We start from the raw sequence: 16,725 nt of genomic DNA on the forward strand, positions 1-16,725 counted from the left end.
TGCTGCACTAGTGGTTACAACTATAGACGACACACAGTACCTAGGCATGTCTGGAGAGTATATCTTGATTTCACTCTATCAGGCCACTGTTGTTTATTAAGTCATTCATAAGTGCTTACCGTTATTTATGCCATTTACTCTGTGCAATTCATTTCGCTGTATTGTTATCAATATGATTGCTGATACTTTGCAATATGTATTTACTATAAGCCACTTGCATTTTATTATAATAAAAGTATATAAGTATAATAATAATAATAATAATAATAAGTAGTAGTAGTAGTAGTAGCAGTAGTAGTAATAGTAGTAACAGTAGTAGTAGTAGTAGTAGTAGTAGTAATAGTAGTCGTAGTAGTAGTAGCAGTATTACTTTTTCTTGTGGTACCAGGTCCCAGTGAAAAGCTTTGGTCCTCTTGGATATGGGTTCCATGCTGAATTTTGGGGACAGCAGGGGTGGCGGGAGCGGGGGTGGTGGCGGCGGCACCATGCTAAAGTGTGGCACGAACCCAACAGGTTTCGGGACGAGCAGCGCAGGCGGGGACAAGGGTCCATCATCATCATGGCAACCCCCTGGCACCGTGTCCTCTGCCCACCCCCTCCCCCCATCCTCCACGCGTCCCCTCCCCCCATCCTCCGTGTGTCCCCTCCCCCCATCCTCCGCGTCCTCCCCATCCTCCACCTCCCTCCCACCTACGTCCCCTCCCCCATCCTCCACGCGTCCCTCCCCATCCTCCACCGTCCCCTCCCTCGTCCTCCGTGTGTCCCTCCCCTCATCCTCCACGCGTCCCCTCCCCCCATCCTCCGTGCGCCTCCTCCCCAGGACCCCCTCTCCACTGCCCCTCTGCCCCGCCGGCTGCTGGATGACCTCATAAACGCTCAGGCTGTCTGCCTGTGACCTGCGCTTCCACTCCAGACACAGCCTGTCGATCGCCCGCACCCACTCGTCCCTCTCCTTCTTCACGGCGTCGGTGCTCTTCACCTGATCCGTCACCGGCACCCGGAACCTGGGGAGACAGCAGGAGGCTCACCAATCTGGCAACCGGAATTTTAATGCGATCTCAGCGCGCTAGCTGTTAGCGCTCTGTGACGTGCAGCTGCTGAACACGCCGGCTCCTCACCATCTGGCCCGCAGGCACGAGACTTGGAACCACGCTAAAAACCAGCAACGGAAAATCACAGAAATTTTAAGACCAGATTTTGTTCTACAATTAGGACTGTTTTAGGATGGCACATAACTCCTTCCACAAAATTTATTGAACAAAAGCTCAATTTCAGCGGGAGACGTGCTGTCAGAGCAACAATAAAGCCATTATTATATAGTTATATCATAAAGAGGACTGGAGCCTTTTTTTGTACATGTGAAACACTCTAACACTCTCCTGCCTTGAACTGTTTTAAAAGCAGCTGTCAAAACGGTGGAATTGTATTAATTTCTCTGACATCGTTCCTGTTCAAATTTTCAGCCCACTCAAGCATTTACATACTTGGATTTTCTTTACACAAGTGTTCCTGCCAGTACACACGTCCTGCTTAAATTTGAAATATAATTTGTTTTCCCCCTGAGAAAATATATCACTGCATACTGTAGCATAGCATTTCTGTTTCATGTTCCACAGCTGGTGCTGCATCATTGAGCTTTAGCATTATCAGAAACATTAAGCTACTATTTCTTTGACTTCCACATTTTGGTGACTACCACCCAAAGCAGAAAGCACCATCCTCTCATATTTCTTCTTTTCTATCCCTCTGTCTGAACCAGTTTATCACAGATCATGCTCCTCTACTCCATTATGAGACAGAAATAAGCAGAAGTAACCTTCTGCCTCACAGCGGAACACCTTGCTCCAAGCACAGGAAACAATGACATCTATTTCCAAGTCAGACCCCAGTTTACCTGAGAATAATGGTACACAGAAATGGAACACACTACCACTGAAGATTTACGTTATTCTCAATACTTTAGCAAATTCTGTAGCTAGCCAAATGTCCTAAGTGCTAAATATTACAAAAGAATATCTCATTATTGAAGCAGAATCTGTTTTTCCCTAACTGTAAATCATGATAACTGTTAATTACACAGTAAAAAGTTCAGAGTTAAATCAACTCTTAGAGTGTACTATTGGCCTCAAATGTACTCTTTTACAGTTGAATTAACACTGGACATTTTACAGTGTATATGGCAGACAAACCTACCTCATCCATTTTAGGTTACACAGTGCAAGGATCACAAGAACTTCACTAAAACAATTCAGACTCAATCTAAATGACTCCAAGTTCTAAAGAGATAGAAGATTATGAAGAGTATGTTGTGTTGTGCTGGATTGTTCGGTATTTTATTGTACTGTATATTTTGCGGAAGGTGTCACTCACTGGTACTTGTTCTTGTTGTATTTTATGGTATTCTATTGTGCTGTATTCTATTGTGTTGTATTTTGTAGTATTGTTTTGTGTTGTATTTTGTTTTGTTGTAATGTGTTGTGTTGTGTTTTGTTGTAGTGTGTTGTGTTGTATTGCGCTATATTGAATTGTGTTATATAGTGTGGGGTTGTACTGCATTGTGTTGTATTTTTTGTGTTGTATTGTATTGTATTTTGTTGTATTGTATTCAATTGTGCTGCGTTGTATTGTCGTATTTTGTAGCATTATGTTATATTGTGTTGTGTTTCATCGTATTGTTTCACATTTTGTTGTATTATGCTATATTGTGCTGTGTTGTCTTATGTTATATTGTGTTGTATTATGTTGACTTGTATTTTGTTGTATTATGTTGTATTGTATTTTGCTTCATTGTGTTGTGTTGTATTATGTTGTATTTTGCTTCATTGTGTTGTGTTGTATTATGTTGTATTGTGTTGTGTTGTATTGTATTTAGTTGTATTGTGTTGTATTATGTTGTATTGTATTTTGCTGTATTGTGTTGTTGTATTATGTTGTATTGTATTTTGCTGTAGTGTTGTTGTGTTATGTTGTATTGTATTTTGCTGTATTGTGTTGTTGTAGTATGTTGTATTGTATTTTGCTGTATTGTGTTGTATTGTGTTGTGTTGTATTGTATTTTGTTGTATTGTGTTGTGTTTTGTTGTACTGCAGGTTTTGCAAACAGTGTCACTCACAGGTACTCGTTCTTCTCGGTGAGCATTGTGAAGGTGTCACAGCTCCGCGGCGTCTCCACACTGGCGCTGCCGTCAGAGAAATGGATGACCACAGGCGAAGGCGAGGGCAAGCCAAAGGGGGCGAGGCCATCAATGTCACCAGTCTCCCGCTGGCCACAGGGGACCAAGGTCATCTCTGCCTGGTGGAGCTGAGCCATATACCTAAACAGTCACAGGAGGGGTGGGGGGTCAAGGTCACTCACTGACACAGATAGCCCGCTCAGGACTGCTGGGTCACTGAAGAATACTGATACAGCTCATAGACTGCTATGTCTTTTCACATGGCCACACAGCACGTAGTGACAGACATACAATGGCATTCTCTATTCGCTGCTCTGGACATTTAGCACTAAAAAAAACACCTCACAATTAGTCCTGATTGCATAAGTCAGTTGCACAAGTTCATTGTTATTTAGGTACCTGTGCTGGTTACCAAACAGTTGCTAAACTTCAAGAGTCTACACTAGAGGTGTCCGATCTTATTGGAAAAGGGACGGTTTTAGCCCAGCACTTTGACATCTAATTCTATTTATTAAGGTCTTGATTGAGTTGAATCGAGGTGTCGCAGTGTTTGGCTAAAACAAAAGTCAGCCCTTTACGGATAAGATTGGACACCCCTGGTCTAGAGGGCCACCTGGAGGATAACTGCTGAAGTTCAGCCTGACAGCCCAGATGGTCACATGCTCAATATTTTTCTCTGCACCCCGACAATGAGGAACAATGTTTTAGGAAACGGGTTTAAATGCATCGTGGGTTACAAGCATCCCTTTGATAAAACCTGCACACTAACGAAGCACTATATTACAACTTAGGCTACAGGGAAACATGCATTGGGATTTGGGGTGTCGATTTGGACAGATTAATATCTTGCACAGCTACACAGGCAAACCTTCCTAACAGTGAAAATGTACCTGCAATATTTGGGATTCTGCTTTAAAACAACCATAACACACTGCACACTGTATCGTACACTAGACAGCACACTGCACAGCGTAAACACTGCAAACTCAACACTGCACCAGATTAACATGAAAATTCAATGCAGTGATTTTGACATGCCCATGCACACCGTATACTCTGTGTGTGTACATATCTGAACACAAATACTTTAATGTTTTTTAGATGCAGGTAAAATTTAAAACACACCCGCAGAAATAAAACACACATTCAAATAATATGAAAAAAGACATGACATATCATGTCATATCTGCTTTAATGTTAAACATAAAAATAAGAATATAGATGAAAATAGATACAATTGTTTAAGAATTGTCAAAAATCTGTTCTTAAAGAGTTCAAATATGCAATTGTTTGAATCGTGCCAAATAAAAATGAACGAATTCCACCCTTAAACAAAATATTAGGACACAGTTTGCCTTTAAATGCCGAGAGAGGCCACCTGGAACAGACCTTGGAAACAAACGTATTTAAATGTACGGCTCAGTTCTGCTTTTGTCACAACCTCGTTCTGCTTTTTCAGAACGTTCACAGAAAAACCCTCCAGGGGGACATGTGTCTCTTTGTTAGCTGTCACCAGGCCATATGTTTGCAGAAGTATGTCCCTGACGTGCGCAAAATAAAAATAGGAACGCCGAGCGATAAGCTGGGGAGAATGCAGAAAGCCTGGGGGCGTGGCCCGGTACGGTCAGCAGCCCGAGCCTTTTTTCAGTCCCATTTTCATTTCCTTCTTGAAAAAAATCAAACCCTCTTGTGATACCTGCATTCCGGCCCTCCATTTTGATTAACTTACACAGACAATAAACCAAACACTTTAAGTGCTGGGGCTCCCCCGAGTACATGGCAACCCTTCTAAATCATGATGTCATCAAATCATGGATCTATACAAAATACCTTAAGTACAATCTATGTAAGAAAAATCTATTTTGTAAAATATAAATATGTAATAATTACAGCGATCACAATGTAACAGACTGTGTAAATCTGTATAGAGCCTCTGTGTAAAGAATTTTTTTTTCTGTGGCTTTCAGATATAAAAGTGAACTAAAATATTTTTTTTTTTAATAAATTTTTAAAAATATGTAGTCTGAAAATGTATATATATATATATATATATATATATATACATATACATATACACATACACACATGCACACACACACACACACTGCATTCCCAGAAGTACATGGACAGCTCTTCTACTTAATGGTTTTGGCTATTTCAGCCACACCCACTGCTAACAGGTGCAAAAAATGAAGCATACAGCCAAGTCATTGACTTTTAACGTGGCACTCTTATAGGATGCCACCTTTCCAACAAGTCAGTTCGTCAAACGTCTGCCCTGCTAGAGCTGCCCCAGTGAACTGAAAGTGCAGTTATTGTGAAGTGAAAACATATAGGAGCAACAACAGGGGGATGGGGTGTCATATAATGTCAAATATAATGTTACAGATTGCACATAGAGATCATAGGGAGGGAAGAAGAACAAGAGGATGAAGGAGGTATCTGCGTACTTCACCCATCTGAATGAGGCCAGCCCCCCTCTCTGTAGATATAACTGGCCTTCCCGAATGCTCTCGGTGACCGGAGCCGGCTTGGACACCTCTGCGCTGGTGTGCACCGGCACCTCGTAGATGTTTCCGTGTATTATTTTATGAACCAGCTCCATAATCTGGAACCAAAGAAAACAGTGCCGTGTCACTCAGACAGTCAGCTGCGGCTCAGGAGGTTCACTCAAACTCACATACCCCCTCACACACTCTTACAATCTAAGCCGCACGCATGCACATGATCACCTTCTGTTTGTCCTCCACAGAGGCGGCCTCCAGCTCGTAGTCGTGTCTTCCCCAGAAGGACACGGAGAATCTGGTCCCCACCGCATCATCACAGCTCTTCACAGAGGCGAACGGGAGCTGCCGTTTGATTATTCCTTTCTCAATGCTGCACATCACCTTCGTGTTAAAGTCAATCTGAGAGAGGACACATAAAGGCCATACAGGTTCAGAAGATTCAGCCGCCTACATAGAAATAGTTCAAAATAGCTTGTGGCTCCTGTTCCTGGTGATCTACCATCCCGTAGGTTTTCACAAGCGCCCTAACAAACGATGAACTCAACAGCAAGAGATCTCATCGAGCTGATTATTAGTATAATCATGTGTGGCAAATTGGGGTTGAAATGAAAACCTCTCCAGGAACAGGGTTGTGATCCACTGACCAAACTAAAGCTTCAACACAACTTCTCACTATTCCTACTTAATATTCCCAATTTTTATTTATGCTTGAGTTTGTGAAATTAATTTATGTAGTGAATGCACTGGTATTTTCATTTACTTTACAAGCTTTAATTTCAATTCTATTCAGTGCTTTCTCTTCTCCAGAGATTGTCAGGAGCAAATCTCATCCACAAAACTGGCTATAGGTTGTAATGTTTTTCCTCTTCCTTCTGGAGAGACACTCATCCTAGAATGTTCTGGAAACTCTATTCTGGTTAATTGATTGATTGATTGATTGGTTGATTGATTGATTGATTGATCTGATTGATTGATCTGTAAAGTTTTTCAGAATGTTGTGTGACTGCCAACTTTTCTCAAATTCATTTTTACATTTTAAGTGTTTATTTGCAGATAAGACGTGTGGACTGCGAGTGGGGAATTCGGGAAATGCACATGCAGACATTTTACCAAATGCAGACACTATTAGCATGGGTTAATAAGCAAGCTCTTTTCCCAGAAATCAAATTCTACAATATAACCACATGTCAATTATACTGTTACGTATATTTTGTACATCATTGGCTAGGCCATTGGACACATATGCACGTGAAATGACAATTGGCAGAATAGTTTTCTGTGATATTGGCGACAGATTTTTTTTAGCCGAAATAAAATGAAAACACTTAAAAATAATGTTGGTGTCCGTTTCGACCATAATCGATGAGGACCCCTACCCTTCAGTTCCCCAGGGACTTCTGCAACAAATTAGTTATCGATTTTACCATCCTCCCCCCAAGAAACCCCCAAATCATATTTTAGATATTGCAAAAGGAAAAGTCAGACATTTCCTGTGATTTCAGGCCATTGAACGGCAGCATATAACGTTACTGTTTTGTTGTGTGCTTGTGTTAACATGTTGCATCGTTACAAAGAACAGAAATATGACAGCTTTATATGTATGATGTTGTTTACTGAACCGCTGTCAAAACTACACTTCACCGGGGAAGAGGTAAAAAAAGAACAGGAAAATGCAGGAAAAATATGAACCTGAACTTCCAGAAACATCAAATGAGGTGAAAAAGAAACTCCCTGCTGGAATGACAAAACCCAAACAGTCATGAAAAAAAAAACTCCCCAGCGGGAAGAAGTCTCGGGGGAACCCTTCCTCCCCATCCGGTGTCAGTAGTTAAAAGTGAAGCTACACGGTAATAGGGACTCATGTACAGTGAGGGCGGGTGCATGTGTCTGCAGTCTAGCATAGCTGTGAAAGAACGGCTTCCTGGCTGTGGGTATTCAGCAGTTCTGCTTACCACCCTCCAGCCACTCGCATTTCACAAGGGAATGAAGAGACCTGCCTGTTGTCGCTTTGTGGGAAAAAGAACCAGAGATGAATCCCCAAGGAACCCAGTAACTCACCTGCAGGATGCGCTTCTGCCATCTGTACCGGTTGTACTTGTAGACGCTGAAATTATACTGGGAGTTCTCCTCCTGGAATGGATAGCACAGCCGTATTTAAAAGAAAGAATTGTCTCAAATATCAGGCTACCTGGACTGTATCCGGAAAAAAACATCAAAGGCCAATTAAATTAAACTGGATGCACCTCGCAATGCCATAAGTTTGAAAGTTAGTCATTTACTAAATCATGAACATACACACCTAATGCAAAAATGCTGTTTTTCTCAAATAATACTAATAATTCGCCTTTGGTTGTTAATAACTCAATGTTCCTCAATGGACCACCGGTGCAAATAGTAAAATATCATGTGATGTGTCATGTGATTTCAGGCTATTTTGAGCAAAAACCTAGGACAAAAAATAGTTGCCATTTTAAGTAAACACCATTAAAACACAGCTGTATCATCTGCTATACAGAAGGCATATAATTGCACCATTGTCAATCATACTCATTCTACATATCATCATGGAAATTTTGGGGCTGTTCTAAGGAAGGGTGAAACACACACACTCATGAAAGGTGCCCTTTGTTTCCAGTGCTGGCTCATCTACACACTGTTTCATTAATGCCACACTTGTAGTTCCTCATTCAAATCCAAAAACCCTTTTCCTCAAAAATAATAGGTTTCTTATTCAGGTAATACCTGAATACTGATCCACTGTATTGAGATACAGAGTGATACTATACGCTGGTTGTAGTTTAAACATTGCTTATTGGGGGACTATCAGGCATATGACTGGTCAGCGTACAACGCCAATACAACTCAATTTGTTCCCCATAGCAACCCTATACCGACAGGTTTCTCTGACTCTAATATCCGAATGCAGAGCATTGGCTCAGGGGAATTATTCCAGGTATCTCCCCAAGTCTAGACAGGCGGCCCTCTCCGCACTGAAATTCACACTTGGTAGCGGGATCATGCTGCATTTTAGGACCACTAAGCCATTATGAGGACGGCTGCATGTGAATTACAGTGAGCCGGAGACCATTTGCAATTTGTATTTCTGTGTTTTACTGAACTTTCCAATATTGAATGCTCTGATTTAAAAATAATAATAAATTGGCTACGTAATGTTTAAAAATCAAGTTACAAGTGTGAAAGGGTCAACCCAAAGCCCAAAGAGAATTAGCACTGCTTGCCTCAAAAGAATGAGGTCATCGACAACATGAATCAGGGTTGCCAGAGTAGGGAGTTTTCTCATATAGCAGGGAAATCTGCATGAGTTACACTTTTTAAAGAAGTGATGTATTACAAACATTGTTAGGTGTGGAATTTTATAAAATTATTTATGGGAAAGCCATTTTGCATAGGAGCCTACTGACAATGGAGGTTTTGTGTAGGTCAAAGGCATACGGCAGCATTTCCCTTGAATCAACCATCCATGGAGCACCCCTGTGTATGCTGGGTTCTTGCCAACCCTATTTTTAATTCCTGAAATACAAAGAGCTGTTTATATTTCTAGAATTACACTTTCTGTATATACTTTTTTTATTTTAATGTCTAATGAGGGATGCTTTATTATCTTAATGCCACATTATGTCAGATATAAACAGAATAAATTTTCAGCACTAGCTTACGGACTTAATCAGCCACATCAGTCCCCAGACAACTGATGCTTTCATTGTCTGTAATGCACTGCGGCACTAAATGCTGAAAGTGCGGACAAATGGTCATTGGGTACGGCTATGTTTTCAATAAATAATCTTAATTAATTAATAGATTGGTTAGAATGCAAACCAGGAGACACAGGGGTTCTCCACCCAGGGGTTCCTCATACCAGAGTAGGGAACCCCTACAGTGAGTGAATGTAGACTGCTGACTGAACCGGGCTTGTGAACTACGGCGACTGAGTGCTCTGTGCAGCACAAACCGCTGACCGCGAGCCCCCCAGTGCAACAGACCACGCCGCTGTCTGACGTAGCGCTGCGTTACCTCCGCTCTCCGCCGCCCGCCCGTCTCTCTCCGGGCCTGTTTCAGGGCATCCTCGATGGTCAGCTCTCCACTCTTCACCTTGTTCATGATGCTCAGCTGCATCTCGTTGCTCAGCTGAGGGATGGAATAAGTCAAAGTTGGTCCCGAGCCATTCGGACGCGCTTCAAAAGCACCGCGGCACAAAACGGTTGACCTGCATGTGACATCCAGCCAAATCTCACTTCCCTGTGACTCCATGATATTTTGTGTGACCCTGAACAGATTAAGGTCTGTGCTAGCTTGCCATGGGCTGCTGTTAAGGGGAACTTTGTTTATTACCAAAAACAGACTATTCACCACTACCCTCCCCCCCTCCACCATCCCTCAGGACAGATTGTTTTATTAAGTTCCTCTTTAAACTGTAAAACACAGGTTATGCTGGCCTCTAATATAAACCTGTGTAAAAATTAAGAAGATGCCAGCAATTACTCACTGTGTCTTCTGCTTTAATTCGTCACTGATGTGTTGCAATGCCACCAGTGAAGAGTTTTGTTCTCATCACTTGGTATATTTTCTACTTAAATGCAGTGCTTCCATGTCTATACCTGGGATTGGCAAGGAGGGCTGTATCGGTTTCTGGATTTAATTCCAATTTCTGCTTTTAATAATGAAATTGGTCCAATCAATTTTGTGATCTGACATTTTTGCTAAATTCATTGGTAAGCTCATTTTAAGCCCAGCTGATAGCTGGTATTATCTCTCTCTGTGAGACATTTTTACTGCAGTTTATTCTAGAAGAAAAGCACCCTTAGCATTAAGCTAACTTCCAGTTTCCATAGTTTTTGTTCCACCTGAGCACTTCATAAACAAGGGGATTTCTGACCTGTGCATGACATTGTTTGAACTTAATCAACTTCACGTTTTTGTTAAGTTATTCTAAAAGTAGTTTTGGAATAACTTAACACGTTGGGTGCTCACATATGATTATTGGACATTATTTGTTTTTGAACATGTGATTACTTTGTAAGAGAACACTGGTTTGTATTCTACTCTGTCAAAGTCTTGATGGAATAAATTTATCAATTCTAGTTGTTGGACTGTGTTTGCTGAAAAGGTACAAGACACTTTTTTAATTTAATTAGTGGTTCGATTTAAGGGTTGTAGGCCTTGTCCCATTTTCGTTAAGCAATGGTTTTAAACTTCAAAAAGGATGGATACACCAGTTCATTCCATGCTCCATTTAGTAAAGGTTACAGCTGAGGTGAGGAAAAGAAGCAATGTGACTTCCGTGAAAGTTTAGCAAGTAAAAATGGCTGTGTCCAAACATGTACAAAGGTAAAAACAGACATACAGCCGTTTTGTGTAGAAAACTAGTGTTGCGGCCAGCGTGCAACTCTGAAATTCAGGATGAAATGATTTTTCTCCCACCCACTGAAAAAAGCTAAATACAGGGGTTGGACAAAATAACATAAACAGCACATGAAAAACAACTTCAATGTTGAACTAAATCAGAATTACAAGGGCAACTACACAGGTGAGTCATATTAAAATGAATGCCATGCAGTATGGGTCAGCTGTCAAAGAACCTGATAATCAGCACTTTGCTATGTGAATTTCCAAAGCAACACTGCAACGAGACCAAATAATCGGCTCCTGAATTGCAGATGCATCAGTCACAAAACTGCAAAATTATTTTATGGAGCAAGAGGGATGGCATCACCAATTATGACAATATATTCCAAACACACAGCTGGGCAAAGAGGAACAGTGGTCACAAGCCAAAGCCCTTAACGACAGTGAAAGACTGACACCTCAAAGGATGGCTGCTCAACACTTCAGAATTACGCATCAGAAATGCACTGAATCCACTTCTGTCACACGGTCAAAAACTGTACATTGTGAGATTCACAAAGCTGGTATTTATGGCAGGGCAATCATTTGGAAACTTCTTGTATCCAAGGCTAATACACAAAAAGCATAGCCTGGTGTGAGGAGCTCAAAATGTAGGCCAGTGAACAATATAGAAAAGTAATATAGTCTGATGAGTCATCTTTAACTCCTTTTTCCTACATCTGGCCATAACATCATTTGGGGAATTCCCGGAGTGTAAGTTTCCCTCAGAGAACTGGAGGCTTCCTTCCGTCCTACTACCTACAGTACAGAACTTGTATGACAGCATTCCAAGAAGGACTGAACCTGTTCTGAACTCACTTTTCACTGGCTAGTTAATATTCATGTATTGTTAGCCGTTTTAATGATTTTGTCCAACTGCTGTATAAATGTATAAAATTCATAAGGTTAACTTGGCTCAAGAGAAATATATATCTAGTGACTTTTATTAAGACTTAAGACTATCGGACTTCATGTGGTAAAGTTATTCATTCTGCCATCACAGTGATCTGAACCTATTGTACCTTTATTATAATTCTGAATATAACGTGGCACCTGCTGAATGTGTTGAACGAATTTTGATCAAAACGTTTTTTTTTTTCTGATACAAAAAGCAAAATTAACACACTATCTATTCATAAATGTCTACCATAAACGCCAAACTGGTATACACGTACTCGTTTGTTACGTTATTGATATAAGTCAAATTAGTATTATTGGCTTTTAACGATAATCAATGTCCGGTTCCTACCTGCGGAATGTTTCTGAGGAGTTTGTTATCCATGATTTTGTAACTCTCGCTCAGTGCATGCAGAGCCTGACCAACTCCTCACTGAATCTAGTAGCCACTTTTGTTTTGCAGCTGTTAACGTTCCGGTTTCTGAAGTATTCTGACTGAATGCTATAGGTTTCTTACCCGCACGCGGCAGCAGAGCACACCTTTAGCTTGGCCGTCAGTCAACTTCCTCAATCAGGTTAACAGAAATACTAGAACCGAAAAGAAGAAAATCACGTTCTAGCCGGCCTCGCGTAATTACGCAGCACACAAAGCAAATGCGATAAGATCAGTTCCCTTCAGTTAAATGGAGCCCGAACATGCGCATAACCTCTAATCAGCATTGATGCAACGTTCCTGCTGCAGAGAAACGGCAATGGACACGGTGCCGCTGCACGGGGGGCATGTCTCCGTGACCATAGTCTCATTTAAGTGGGTAACTAAATAGCCTGCTAGTGGATTTGGATAACTCAGTTCTCCTGCACTGCCAGCAGAGGTCAATGTTGGTCTAAAAAGTGAAGCCTTTCAATCTCATACAGTAAATTCTGTGGGGCATTAATAGGAGCATTTGGAAGTTCGATCGCGCTAAATCAGTACTGTAGTTAATTGGTCGGAAATTCAATCAATTTACCCCGTGTAAAAAATGCTGACAGCCCAACACGCGATTAACATAAAGTCTGGTGCAAGCTTGATGTGCCTCAGTTATGTGATTATGTGTGTGATCCCTACTGAAAATTCCCGTTTTGACCAACCGAAACTGGTCAGGATGATTTATGATGCGTTTTTCACACTTTTAGCTGATCAACCAGCTGACCAGACTATATAGTCAGCCAGACCACCAGTTGACCACCAGCTTACCATCTTAATCAGCTTTGACAAGCTTTGTCCAGCAAGACACCAGCTTTGACCAGCCACAGACCAGCTAGAAGTGTCACAGACATAGCTTAAGCCATCTTAAACCAGCTGGTCTTCACTGGAATTTTTAGCAGGGATTATACCCTTTTTTGCCACCCTAATACAAAGTGACTGCATTGTCACAAAATAGATGCAGTACAGGTGTTTTAGGTGTAATTTTCTGGCCTTTAGTTGTGAAAGCCATGGTCCTAAACCATTATGTTTGTGTTGCCCAAGTTAATATTGTTTTACTTATTTTTATTATGTACACAATGAGTTCAAGGCTTGTTCTTTTAAAATATTACAAATGATAGCAGTGGGAATCCTGTCAATCACGCATTAAACATTTGCTTGAAAAAAACTTTACTTAAAAAAACTTACAGATATCGACATTTTGATGTCCAGATGATTAAAATGTGTCCAGACATTTAAAAAACTCTTGCAAGCTTTGATTTATTTAGTGACCCAAAAATTAGTTAGAAAAAAAATATTGTCTTCACACACACATATAACCACATTATAACTGAAATTCTATTTTGCTCACCATTTCTGAATTACACCAAGTGTATTATTTTTTCTATAATTACCATAACATGTGTTTGAGTAAACAGTGTTATTTGAAGTAAACGCAATGCTTACTTGTTAATCGGTTCACATACAGCTTCATTGTGTTTGAATTTGGTGTTTAAAGTTCCCCTGAGACTCATTAGAAAAAAAGTTTCAATATTTCAGTTTTTAAATCTTTTCACATAATACCGTCTTGGATGACAAAAACATGCTGCAGTGAAAATACTGTATTTTTAAATATATTATTTTTATTGACCATCGCTTGTAGTGCATATTTCAGCATTTTAGTGTGTATGATTCTTCATTAAGGCCAGAGGCTCATGCCCCTGACAGGGGAAGGAATAAATTGAGGATAAGACAGCAGAGAGTAGTCCTACGTGTTTGATGCCGGAGTCATGTTTCGTTTTGTTTTTTTGTTTTGTTTTTTTTTTTTTTGTATTTATGGCAGGGCAATCATTTGGAAACTTCTTGTATCCAAGGCTAATACACAAAAAGCATAGCCTGGTGTGACAGCAGAGAGTAGTCCTACGTGTTTGATGCCGGAGTCATGTTTTGTTTTTTTTTCCGTTTTGTTTTTTTGTAATTCACCTTGCGCATTCTCTCTGCTCCACAAGCAGGTTTTCCTAATTGTGCGTGTGTTAACTGCATTGTTGGAGGTGTGCACATCTGAAATTAACGAGAGGGTTCCCAGGGGGATCCAGCTGGGTTTGCTGTTCCTTATGTAGAGGTGGTGTTATGAGCAAGAATTAAAGTGAACTCTGGATTTTAATGCCTGGCAGGTGCAGCAGAGATCATGTGACAATGCTCTCTGGCCACACTCTCTGTGCGGGGATTTCCTGTGTGTCGAGAAACATAAGATGCGGACTGACTTCCTTCAAACATTTTCTCTAGGGATAAGGAAATCCCCCATACATACAGTGCGTAAGTCTGAACTGCTCTTTGCTCTCTCAACCAAGAGTGCAGACAGTTTGATAAAAGAGCCACAGATGAACAAGAGCAAAACTGTGTTTCTCACTCCATTTGTCATTCAGAATTCTTCTGTAATAAAAAGTGTATTATTATTATTACAACTTTATAGAACGCTTTTCATACAAATTATCAAGTAGCTCACAGTGCTTTACAAAAAAGTTAATACACAAAACATTATGATAAAATACATACACAGACCTGTGTTCAATCAACATTTGCCCTTAACTTTGACTTACAAGTAAAGACAAGTTGTATACATTCTCAATTTGCCAAGTTGGTTTTGGTGATTGCTGAACACAAATCAAACACAGATCAAATTCTGTTTTTGTGAAGAAATTTTTTTTGTGTTTAACTGTTAGTCAAAGGGAAAATATTGACTGAATCTAAGCCAAAATCCAATGTGTTGATTAAAGATAAATTAATTGTTGATTAAATAATAAACAGAAAAAGAAAGGAAACTCAACAATAATTACATTAAATCCATTTTAAAGAAGTGTTTTTCGTTGAGAGTTAAAATTAGGAACAGAGGACACTTCCCTTATTTTTTGTGGCAAGCAGTTCCATAATTTTGGTATACACAGAAGAAGGGGGGGGGGGGGGGAGGTTATTTTGCTGACCAACATCAGTTGTTTGTTAACAAATGAAAGCCATTGTTGAAAATGTCATTAACTACATGACATGGTGACTGACTCATAATGAGACCATCAAATTCAATATTCAGAAGAACATTTCTGGGAACAGCAGGTGCAAATATTCTAATTCTAGTTCTAATGGGTGTAAAAAATATATATATTTTTTTAATTTAAGTCAAAAGTACCTTGGGACCATTAAAAAAAGGGGAATGAAAGAGGGAGATATCAGAATATGTTGACATTTTCTGACGCTGCATAGAAAAAGTCACATTTTACATTTACATTTTTTCAATTTTTTAAAACTATTTTCCTAAGTGTGTGGCTTTTGGTGCAAGTTCTCTCAATCAAACAATGTTAAAACTTCCAGATATCCCAAGAGATTTAGTTCTTGTTTAGTTTCAATAGTTTGAACCATTTTTATATTTTTATTTTTGAAATTCGCCAGGAAGCTGGTTCCTATGAAGAAGAAAAAACCCTCCAAACAATAAAACCAAGATCACTGATGCTCATCTTTACTTTCCAAGGTTGTTCTTGCTTCAGCACCCTAAAAAGATTAATTTAATTTAAGCTGAGCACAACAAATTGCTTCTATAATGAAATCAGAACATGAAATGAGTTCAAAGCATGAAACTTCATGACAGACATTTTCTTGACATTTTTATTATAGTTAAACCAGATTTTGAAAGAATGTGTGGTAATAACTTTTTAGACATAAAGAAGTGAGTACCTTTTTACTATTAATCAAGGACACCTGACTGTTGATTGTTTAATAGAACTAGGTATGACCTTAAAGATGCTGTTTGATCTTTGAAAGCGCACACAAATTAATGTCATTTCAGTTGTTCAATAGCTAATGCTGCAGTCATATACAGGTGGCCGGCCTGTGTATGGAGCCACTTAATGGAGCCACCTATGGCCCACCATCATCTTGATGGAGATACTACTGCTTTCCCTCATCTTCACTGACCCGCTGAAAGTGTAAGCACTGAAACTCTAAATAGGACTTCAGGGGTGTTATAGGTTAAATGAATACTAATAGAGACTTTATTTGCAAAATGTGTTTCTTGTGTGGCACACAGAGCGCTTTACACAATAAATATTAATAAAAGCAAGAATCTAAAACCGAACAAACAACACATACAATAAAACAGACATACAAGTAAAATAGTGCAAATTGTATCCAGTGTTGTCATCCCTCTCTCTCTCTCTCCCTCTCTCTTCCACGCACAATATACGACTGCAAGATCGAATTCCCTGAAATCACGTGATAATCCAGAAAAAGCAGGCAGGACAACTCCCTCTCTCTT

General features: G+C 40.0%; 2 protein-coding genes across 2 annotated transcripts in view; both read right to left on the reverse strand.

Annotated features, from left to right (window-relative positions):
• LOC135234530 (formin-F) overlaps positions 1–600 on the reverse strand; it is a 29,761-nt gene extending 29,161 nt beyond the window's left edge. Inside the window, exon 1 of the mRNA XM_064299227.1 lies at positions 371–600. Within this exon, the coding sequence (XP_064155297.1) occupies positions 371–487 (117 nt within the window). The 5' untranslated portion in view covers positions 488–600. The remainder of the gene's footprint in view (positions 1–370) is intronic.
• LOC135235075 (uncharacterized) lies at positions 558–12,712 on the reverse strand. The gene is made up of 8 exons (XM_064300272.1): positions 12,333–12,712; positions 9,713–9,826; positions 7,739–7,810; positions 5,906–6,079; positions 5,624–5,781; positions 3,114–3,314; positions 691–1,004; positions 558–607 (listed from the first exon to the last, which is right to left on the reverse strand). Exons 1-8 carry the CDS (start codon positions 12,363–12,365, stop codon positions 558–560), a joined length of 1,116 nt encoding a protein of 371 aa, XP_064156342.1. The 5' UTR covers positions 12,366–12,712.
• Positions 12,713–16,725: the final 4,013 nt, after the last annotated feature.

Source organism: Anguilla rostrata, chromosome 11 (genome assembly GCF_018555375.3).
Source record: "Anguilla rostrata isolate EN2019 chromosome 11, ASM1855537v3, whole genome shotgun sequence".
Lineage (NCBI taxonomy): Eukaryota > Metazoa > Chordata > Actinopteri > Anguilliformes > Anguillidae > Anguilla > Anguilla rostrata.

What these genes read in the sequence shown, in the direction of transcription:
- LOC135235075 (XM_064300272.1), bottom strand. Translation starts at nt 12,365, where the DNA reads ATGGATAACAAACTCCTCAGAAACATTCCGCAG. An exon ending in GCGGGCGGCGGAGAGCGGAG is followed by an intron (nt 7,811 to 9,712) that starts GTAACGCAGCGC and finishes TATCCATTCCAG; the next exon opens with GAGGAGAACTCCCAGTATAA. An exon ending in GGCAGAAGCGCATCCTGCAG is followed by an intron (nt 6,080 to 7,738) that starts GTGAGTTACTGG and finishes GTCCTCTCTCAG; the next exon opens with ATTGACTTTAACACGAAGGT.